The sequence below is a fragment of the Fulmarus glacialis genome, unplaced genomic scaffold (genome assembly GCF_000690835.1).
Source record: "Fulmarus glacialis isolate BGI_N327 unplaced genomic scaffold, ASM69083v1 scaffold8567, whole genome shotgun sequence".
Taxonomy (NCBI): domain Eukaryota; kingdom Metazoa; phylum Chordata; class Aves; order Procellariiformes; family Procellariidae; genus Fulmarus; species Fulmarus glacialis.
Window position 1 is genome coordinate 31,779 of NW_009223753.1, and position 10,117 is coordinate 41,895.

Genomic DNA, 10,117 nt, shown 5'->3' on the forward strand with positions numbered 1-10,117 from the left:
AGGAGTCTTACCAAAAGTATTTTATTTCACAGTCCATCTTTACAAAATAGTAAGTAAAAGGCATATTATTCAACATACAAACGTTAAATATATAAGGGGAAAAAATACCAGGGAAAATTAAAGCTCATCCAGCCTTTCGGTGTAGGTTGCTCATCGTGGACGTGTTAGAAGTTCACATGGCTTCTGATGTCATTGATCTGTTTTACCATTTCCCTTATGTGTTCTCCCCTTGAAGAAAAATAAATTCAAGTCAAAAAGCTGCAAGTCATTTTTCCTCAAGACTAATCAGGAAAGAAAATACTTCCTGTGGTAGAAGCAGAGAATGGGAGCTGCTGAACTCAAGCTTAATGATAGGCTGGATACAGACTGCCAAAAGATCCTTGGGCGAAAAGGAGACTAAACTAAATCTGCTTTAATCGTAGCATAAGAGGCCAGTACTGCTGTCACAAGCTGGCACACTTTATGCTTCAGACCATCTCAATGAGCTCCAGCTGGCGCATCAGTGAGCCCCTCCTGCAGCACAGAGGTTAAATTATACCCTAGAAACTTGAACAGAACTGCGTACGTAAGTAAGTGCCAGGGCTTGAACTCTACAGGAGGATCCGAGCTTTAACTTACTCTTCTTTCAGGACGGTTTGGATGCACTTGCTCTGGTAGGCACTGAGGGTGATGCTGGGTTTTCGGGGGCTGGTACCCTTCTCCATCTTTTTCTGCTGGTATTCCTTTTTCATTTTAACCTAGAAGTCATGCACAAAAAGAAGACCCCAGTCAGTGGTGGTACTGCCTGCCAAAGGGAAAGCTTGTTACAGTTACAAACTGGTGCGTCATACTGCAATAAAAATTCTTTTTGGGTTAAAATCTGTTTGCTTTTGCACACTTCTTCCCACAAAGAGAAGAGAAAGCTAGTGCCAAGACTGAGGAAGGTGTGTAGACTTTTTTAGAGTTTATACAGAGTTGCAGAGGTTCTGTCTGTATTACTAACAAGGATCAGAAGTTATTTTAGCATGTTGTTGCTACTTCAACAAAAGTACAAAATGGCCCTGTAGGAAGGACAGTATTTTATCAACGCTATCATTAGGTGGGACTGAGATGTTGTCAATACCCTACCAGCCAGATAATTTGTTATCTCACCTGTCTGATAGCATTGCTCAAGTGCTGCAGCTGGTCATGTATTGTCTGCAATTCTTTCTTCATATCTTTTTCACTGTCTGATAGAACAGGAAGCTGAGAGTGGAAACTCCGAAGTACTTTCTTCATCCTTCATGTACAAAACAAGAAATGTTGCTGAATTAACTTATCTACTGGACCAGTTGCGCAGTCTTGCACTTCTGTCACTCCTCCCGAGCCTCAGGGGCTCAAGACCTTACTTTCCTCTTTCCGCTAGTCTCACATAGTATTTCTGAACAGCAAGCTGACCTGAAGTAGTACTGAAAAATCACCACTGAGCCCCAACAAAGACAATTTCAGAGGCCCAGTCTTTTAACAAACCGGGCTGGCACTTCCTACCCACCCTGTTGTACCACACTTGCAAACTTCTATACAACAGCAAGTTACCTGTGACGAAACAGAGCGTAGTTTGCACTCACCTGTTCATAATATCTTCTTGCTTCTCTTTGGCTTCCTCGTATTTGTCGGCCAAGCGCTCAGCCATTTCCCGCAAACTTTTCCTTTATGCAAGTGAGAAATGTTTATTTACTTTAGATTTACATGCAAGGCAGTCTGTATGTGGAAACAGGACAAGAAGCCTGAAAAAGCAAGCTGGAGCCAGGAGTGAACCTACATGCTTAATTATAGCTGGAAATGCATTCACTACTCACTTGTTTCACACAGGACCCTGCATAAAGCACCTTTTGTACAAGGGCCCATCATTCCTGAGGTTTGACTTGGTAAAAGCAGACAGATTATACTCACCTTTCCTCTCGACAGTAATTAAGATCTTCCAGTTGTTTCTTCTTTTGTCCCCACAGCAGCTTCACTCTTAAACACATACATAAAATCAAACCACCCACAACAGCAATCCAGTTGAATCAGGATTTAGGCCACATAGAAAATACGACAAAAGTGATTAATGCTCCTGGGAGTACGAAGAACTAAAGACACTGAAAAATGGGCAGTGGTGAGAACAAACTTTTCCACTTCGTCCTAATGTTATAATATAAATAACTATAATTTGAAGAAGCAGAGACTTATTTAATGCAATTTTCTTTTTAGCAGCTTTGTCAGGATTATTGCTGAGGCCAAAGGATTTCCTGCCACCCACAGGCACAGGCAGACCGACAACAGCAGAAGAGAAGTGTTTTATGTGGGTGTGTTTACTGTGTTTTTTCCTTTTTTCCCTTTTTTCTTTCCCCTATGAACTGCTACAGAGATCAAGCACCACGCTCACCCCTGCTTTCCCTGGTAACTCAATTTTCAGTTCTGGTACTCCATTAGTCTTACATGAGTACATTTTACTCATTTACAAGGGCTAGTCCAGCAGAGGAGTGCTTGTACTTAGTGATGTTGTTTCACAGAAACATTGTACAGCAGATATTTATGGGTTTTTTTCTTACCTTTGCTGAATTTCCTCTTTTGCCAGATCTTGTTTCAGTATATATTCCTCTCTGAACACTTGTGTGGCTCTGCTAAGAAGCTGAAGGCATTCTTCAGGGGGAGGAGCAGCATCTTTATCAGCAGACCTTCAGAATAGAGACAGGCTTTTGCAATCTTACTCTAACATATTCCTTTGAAAGGCTAAACTACTTACAGTATTTATGGTAAGGGCTCTGGGGGGCTCAGTTATGGAAGTGAGGGACTATAATTAAATCCCTTTGCTATAAATCATTTTTCTTATATGAGGAAATCCCAAGGTATCCCAATGGGACAAGCAATGAGCAACCTAATCAGCTGCAGTCAGCCCTGCCTTGAGCAGGGGACTGGAGCAAGATGATCCCCCTCCCAACCTACATCGTCACTTGATTTGATACCATCCCTGTATGGTCAGAGAGGCACAAGTGGGCTGCAGGAGCTGCATCATTGCTCTGTCCAAACTCATGTCCTGTTCAGTCAGGAGCTGATGAACACACAGGATTCCTGAGAGTCTTCCCTCTTCAGGTCCCCTGGGAAAACATATTTACTTACTTCAGAAGCAAGGGATTGGCAGCACTGCGCTGCAGGATGCTTCGGATATGCTTCTCAAATGAATGCTGTGACTCAGCCAGGATACGGAGAGGGGAAACAGCAACATCTTTGTCTTCTCTGGTACACAGCAGGGGAGGGGATGCAGGATGGACTGTACTTCTACCAATGAACATCAAATTGGAGAACAGAGGTTACACCAGAAAAATTTAAACTACGTCAGAGTTTAAGTGGTAGTTAAAACAAAGTGTGGAATTAATGTATTACAGCAGTAAGTCAGAAGTGTTCTAAGAGAAAATATTTCAATTACGTGGTAAATCCAGCCCTAGACAAGGCTGGTGGAGCTCACATTTTTCTGTTTGGCCACAGCTGAAACTAGCAAGAATCATAAATGTCCTTTTACTTAAGGAGAAGAAGGTTCCGTAAGAAGGCAAGCAAGCACTCAAATGGCAGAATGACCTGCTTTTCAAAGCAGCCTAAAGCAATTTAAGAACCCAAGTTTTGGGTTTTTTTTTTCCGTTTCATGCAAACATAACCTTGGTGTCCATTAAGAATCTCTATAGTACTGTCTGTAAACAAATTTCTGATTTGCAGATTCCTTCATTATAAAAATGAAGGAAAAAACCCAACAATAATGTCAAGAACCTTTTGATGCAACTCTTGTCCTAATACTCATTAAAAGTGATATAGATTAATTATATCCCCTACAAACACCTTGTCAGTAGTAAATAACTACTATAGTAACACTTAAGTGCTCAGCCAGAAGGCAAACTTCATTGTGTGTCATAAGAGTTGCAGAACTCTGGGGTAAAAGGATCAAAAGAATAGTAATAAAAAAATAATATCCTGAGATTTTTTTCATGCAACAGTCACGGATTTCAAACCAATTAAAAGCAACGTACAAGAGAGGCCTTGTAATACACTCGTAGGTGTTTGTGATGCAGATCATTGTGGACCCCAGGATGTCAGAAACGATCCAAAATCCTCTAATCGGAGCAGGTTGCCTGAAGGGAAGAAAACACAAGAATTACCCGGTGAAAAAAGTTCTTTGTTCTTGAAGTTGTTGTGCAAGTTCACTCTTTCGGAAAAGCTCTCGCTATAGCAATCGGCCTAAGCCAGACACCTTTCACTAAGCTAAGAAGCACTCCCTGGAATGAGTCCTGCAAAACATTCTCGTGCCACACAACCTGACTGGCAGTCAGATGCACCAGGACAAACTCATCCGTCCTGGGAGAGGGAGCACGTCCGTAAAAATCTGCTGTGACCCAGGAAACATTTCCCACTTCTAGTGCAAGGCCCAGGCTTCCTCAGGAGACAACACAGGTGCTCTGCGTACCACCAGATGCCCTCTCCCCAGGTAACTACTAAGACCATTGGAGAGTCACCATCTGTGCTAGCTTAGATGACTATTGCCTATTAATAAACATTTTTTTATGTATTTTCATTATGTTTAATACATAGCATTCTATAGAAATTATTAGGCCTTATAGAAGTGAGAAAATAAAGCAGACAGATAAATATTACGTAGCCCAGAAAATGATACCTCTTAAGCCTGACAAGGGTACCTCAGGAGCCCCCCCAAAAAAATCAGATGTTCTTTCAAGGCATTGTTTGATCTCTAACAAGTGGATAAGAGGAACATGTCAGCATTCAAGACTCTTAGCCGAATCAAGCTTCAGAACTGTCCTGGGTCAGGTAAATGGAAATGAAAAATTCTGCTGGATTGATAGATGATTTTCAGACAGTAACACAGGAATTTAGCTTACTTCCCTAACTGCATTAAGAAACCTGATGCACAAATTGCTTATTTGTATTATTTGAATTCTGTTGAGCTGACTTCACTTTTTTTAATGGCAAGAATGCAGCAAAAGAGAGCAAATCATAAGTATTTCCCATAGCAATAGAAAGGGTTTGGTTTTTACCTGCATGGCAATGGTTTTGTACAAAGAATATGTTCAACAAAGCACTTCTGTTCTGCTCCCAACTCTTGTAAACTGTCTTTGTCTTCTTCATCTACAAAGAGATTTGTCACAATGCATGAGATCCACTTTGCAGGGTAAGGGATTCTTGGTATTACCCACATCCACCAACTTGTCACTAGCAAAATGTAGGTGTTCGGATAGTGATCTCTTCCTTCTACATGCAATAAAGTCTCACCACTCACCTGAACCAAGGAATTTGTGCAGTTTATTGATCCACGTCAACCCCACACTATGGACACCAGCTTCATGTGTGCAGTGGTATCGAGAGGGACATTTCGGATCTGAAATTTAAACGGCCAATGTAGGAGAAGGCACTGAACTAAGAAAAACTCATCCTTCAAACCTGCGTTGTTGAACGTGTGTCAGTTTACTGTCCAGTCACCATTAACATCTTGTTGCAAGTACTAACTCTTCCCCATCCAAAAACTGAGCTAGATGCATTACCCACATTAATAGAGTTCTGCATAAAATTAAATTACGCTTGAAATACCTGATGCATTGTTTTGCACTATTCTATCACACCACATCTGTATCAATCCATAGATTTTAAAAGGAAGATCTGTTAAAGCCAGCAGACCAGCATTCTGCCAAGCTTCTTGTTCAGAAAGACCCAAACGCTTTGTCCTACCCGTCCTCCTGCCCCAAAACTACATCAGATACTCTAACAAGCAGATAGCAAGTCTTCCTTCAGGATCACCATCCCCACAGCACTTGCTTACATATGTTGGTCATCACAGGTGCAACAACTTCTATAATCCACAGCTGAAAGAATTTAGTATTATGTGACCATATGTATGTAACCTGCCCTTGAGCAAACACTAAAGCACCTCCCAGGCTTGCTCTTTCCACAGCTTTATTGAAGACATCAGGCAAATCCTTATTCTAATACCACTCTTTGACACCGATGATAATTTGAGAATAGCTCAATCCTAAATTCATGAAATAAAGCAAGTAAAAGCCAACAACCTGAATGACAGCCCCTACCTCGATGCAACTTGATTGGGCAAGAGAAGTCAGACTCCAAAGGCTCTTCTTCATCTCCTGATGCCAGTTTCAGTGCAAGTTCCAACTCAACACATTCAAACACATACAGGGAAGGAATAAGATCAGATCTTGGGTCCCACGACTTTTCTGACTGTAAAGAACATTGAATTCTTCTGTCAGACATCATTTAAATAGAAAAGCCAACACAAACAACATCAAGACAGACTTACATAATATAGGCAAGAGTATTAATTGTTAGGGAAAGTGGTTCAAGTCTCTCTATTTTTTTTTTAGTTAAAAATAAGTTTCTCCCAGAAACATGGTTTCTTCTTGGAAGATCCTCTTTAAAATAGTTCATAGTAAGTTTGATCAAACATTATATACCTGCAGGATACACAGAACTGACATATAAAATAAAATCACCAGAGAATCACAGGGACTGGCTGGAATAGAAGGAAGACTCACTACCTCATTTTAAAAGAATGCTGCTTTGGCACTTGGCATTCACTTCCAGGCATCCTGTCATCTTGCAGCCAGGAACATTGACTAAAGAAACAAAAATACATATAGAAAAAACCAAGACCAAGGTACCTGCTCATCATCCTCTTCCCCATCCAGCACCACGCAGTGATAAAGCATTCCCGACTCGGTGGCAATCACCAGGATGTTTGGAACACAAGGCAGGCAAAGGACAGCACAGGCATCGTAGCCATAGTTATCTTCTGCAGCGGGGTGCATGGGCAGAGGGCCAAGCAGCTTGCCAAGATTTCCAGCGCTGGAATAAAGAAGATGTGTTCACAACACAAGGTGTGGAAAGAGAGTTCCCCATGGCTGCCTGCGGGAGTTTGTTGGACAATAACTACAAAATAAAGATGATTAAAAAAACCCCACCCAAACCCCAATGGTTTGGAGTTCTGTTTAATTTCCATTAGCTAGTAGCAACCCAGACTTCTGCAGATTAAGAGTCTGCACTACACCTACTTGGCGGAGATCTCAAAAAAGAAACTGGAGCTCAGTAATAAGGTTTTATGCTTTGAAAGCAACCGCGCTACATTTCAACAAATTCAAGAGGAAACATTTTCGTACAAGAACACAAAGTACTCACGGAAAGCTCAAGTTAATTATCTTTATCACTTAATTGTTTTCTTGCTTAATAAAGCACTTTACAAGCAGCATTTTGTGGCCTGGCATTTCTCTAGGCAGAACTTTTGAAGGACTAAGCCTATTTCATTTCCTACAGACAGGATCTGCTCAAAGCTGCATAATTTCTCATGCAGAGGCAAACAGTGCTGTTTCTAACCTAAATACCACACATTTTAATATTCAGTTACACTAGATCTAACTTGTAAGTTTTCCACCATCTTCTCAGTTTTCTGAAGTGATTTTTTTCTTGTATCGTGTTCATATTCTTGATTCATATTCTTGACCTTTCATTATGGAACATGCCTGCAAACCCTCTGTGACCTTAAAATATTCTTTTCCTAAGATGCCACTGGCTCTTTTAGCCTCATCCAAAGCTAAGAATGTGTGCTGTGAACTGAAGGCCCCAAAACACACCTAACAAACAGCCTTAGACCCACTGATCTTTTAACAGTCCAGTGTCTTCATTTCGAATTTCTGATTGTAAACAATGGACAGTGGATTCTCAAACTGCAATCTTAACGTCTGGATGAAAACAGTAACACATTATTCTTGGATTTCAGTCTATCAGCACTGCCACAAAGAGCTAAAACAGGCTGCAATACAATAAAACTCAGCCCAGCCTCCATTAGAGTCCCAGCCAAACTGAGAGGTGGCTCTCCAACCCTAACATTGTACAAACATAAAAGCGCCCCATGAAACCCGAGGATGAATGCAAGCCTACCTCTGTAGCAGGCTGATATATGTGAGGAATGTCTCTCCATTTTCATATAAAATGTAGAGCGGGTAGGCCAATACTTCTTCACTCCCTCGCTGTCCAAGAATGTTCTTTGGGACCGGCACTAGTGGGCCGAAGTCAAATGCCACCGCGGTCTCTCCCAGCGATGCTGTATAGGCTCTCCTAGGGACAAGTCGGAACAAGACCCGAAGTCAGCAGTGATGGTGAGAACATGTGTTTAACTAGGTCCATCGGTATGTGCTGACAAATTACTGCTAAACACCTGCCCGTCAGTCCTTTGACATACGCTATTTTCAGCAGCAAAAGCATGCAAGTAACATCCTTCTCATGGAACCTCATTTCTGCAATACACCCACCAGCCAGCCCAGTTTCACAGGATAAGAGGAGGGTGTACTGGTATTTCCTGTGCAGTGCATCAGTCTGTGACTTGCCTATAGAGACCCTCAAGTTTTTCCTTTCCAACTAGGCCAAGAGGGAAACAGAAAGATCATCGATTTTCTGCGTTCCCCACTCAAAAAGCCCTTCTTAACCCCATCTTAAAGACAATTGTATTTTTCAAATGCCTACTCTGACAAACACTTGACTGTACAGTTTGTTAACAATTTCTTTTAGAAGGATGGGGAAAAAAGGAAAAAAAAAGTGCAGTTACCATGCTAAGAAGTTGTCCTAGCACTGAAGAAGTCCATGAAAAAAATCACATCAGATTTTCAGGTAGATTTATCACTTATTCATTAAAAACACAACTGAGAATACAGAGCTTATTCTGTCAAAAGCATTTCAAAATACAAGAAGCCACACAAACCCTTTTTTGATTGTAAGAGTCTCCTCCTCAGTGTCTGAAAGAGCAATCACTTTGACGGGTGTCTGAGGCACCTTCAGACTGTAAAACCTAGAGGAAAGAAACAGCAGCAGTGTTCATTCAGCTGGCAGTCTTGCACATGTCCCTGCTGATGCAGGAACATCAAATGGTATCAATCTAAAGTTTCTCCCATCCTATTTTTTATTGGTAAACCTGGTAAGAATGGCAGGACACAAATATCCAGCAAAAAAATCAGACTGGCTGTGACAAAAAAAATGCTTAGATAATCAACTACAAACAGGTTTTACCTTATAGTGTTATCTGAAGTCAAGAGCACAATATGGGGCTCTAACGTCTCACAGGGATACCAGGCAGCATGCTTTAAAGTCAGAGATGTTGAGCTTGTGAAGAAGAACCTTTCCGCAATAGGAATAGTGCTGAAATACAGAACAGAAATATGCGTTGTTACAAGAAACACAGAAGTTACTTCTAAAGGGAAGTGAGGGCAAGAAGAGCTAGAAACCCAATTAAAAGGTTTCAAAGCCATTAGCTGTACTAATGTAAAGTTGGAGGGACAGCTTTAACTTGAAGCCCTTTGTTATTTCCATCTGGACACATGCTTTTAGCTACCACAGCTATAAGACCCCAGAAAGGCTAGAGAACACGACAGAGGAGCACCTTGCTCCTTAGCATTTGCAGCAAGTTTAGATGGTCACTTATTTGGGTCACTTGACAATCGGCAAGTCCCTGAGCCAAAATAACTTCTTTTGTGATTGTCCCTACAACCCCGATACAACCAACGTCTTCCATATCTGGCCCCAAGAGAGGAGAGGCTGCAGAGGAATGACGGCAGGACAAGGATGTTGTTGACCGCCTGAGGTCTCACCCACCTACAGTTCACCGTGGATTTCCCACCTTCAAACTCTGAGTTCTTCCCCCAGCGTTTTGGCAGCTCCAGCACCATGAGCCCCTTCGTACCGATGAGCGCCACATGATGCTGCGTGGGGCTTAACAGCATCTGATAAACCTCAAAAAGGGGTGGGTTTATGCAGAGAAGGGTCTGAAAACACAAATATTACAGTTAAGCACAAGCCGTCGAAAGTGCTCGCAGAAGCACGGCACGTCTTGACTTTATACAAGGGCTACGAGGTGCAGAACGAGGCAAACACTCGCCTCCGGCCACGGCACCGCGCAAAGCCGACGGCTTTCGCTGAGGAAAGCCCCACCGACAGCGGGCGGGAGAGCAACTACCCCCCGGGGGCCTTCAGGGACCGGCCCCCCTCGGCCCCGCTCCCGACACAGCTCCTCTCCCTGTCACGACGCCCCGCTCCCGGTAAGGGCCCCCTCCTCCCCTCA

General features: G+C 42.3%; 1 protein-coding gene across 1 annotated transcript; it reads right to left on the reverse strand.

The window, feature by feature from the left end:
- Positions 1-9,821, reverse strand: NUP88 (nucleoporin 88kDa). The gene is made up of 16 exons (XM_009581907.1): positions 9,652-9,821; positions 9,070-9,198; positions 8,765-8,851; positions 7,948-8,124; positions 6,675-6,858; positions 6,084-6,234; positions 5,282-5,380; positions 5,040-5,130; positions 4,020-4,121; positions 3,121-3,279; positions 2,553-2,678; positions 1,912-1,977; positions 1,587-1,667; positions 1,132-1,258; positions 619-737; positions 1-228 (listed from the first exon to the last, which is right to left on the reverse strand). Exons 1-16 carry the CDS (start codon positions 9,777-9,779, stop codon positions 165-167), a joined length of 1,890 nt encoding a protein of 629 aa, XP_009580202.1. The 5' UTR covers positions 9,780-9,821; the 3' UTR covers positions 1-164.
- Between the last annotated feature and the right edge of the window lie 296 nt (positions 9,822-10,117).

What these genes read in the sequence shown, in the direction of transcription:
- NUP88 (XM_009581907.1), bottom strand. Translation starts at nt 9,779, where the DNA reads ATGCTGTTAAGCCCCACGCAGCATCATGTGGCGCTCATCGGTACGAAG. An exon ending in TGTATTACAAGGCCTCTCTT is followed by an intron (nt 3,280 to 4,019) that starts GTACGTTGCTTT and finishes GTTCATTGGTAG; the next exon opens with AAGTACAGTCCATCCTGCAT. An exon ending in AATTACTGTCGAGAGGAAAG is followed by an intron (nt 1,668 to 1,911) that starts GTGAGTATAATC and finishes ACTTGCATAAAG; the next exon opens with GAAAAGTTTGCGGGAAATGG.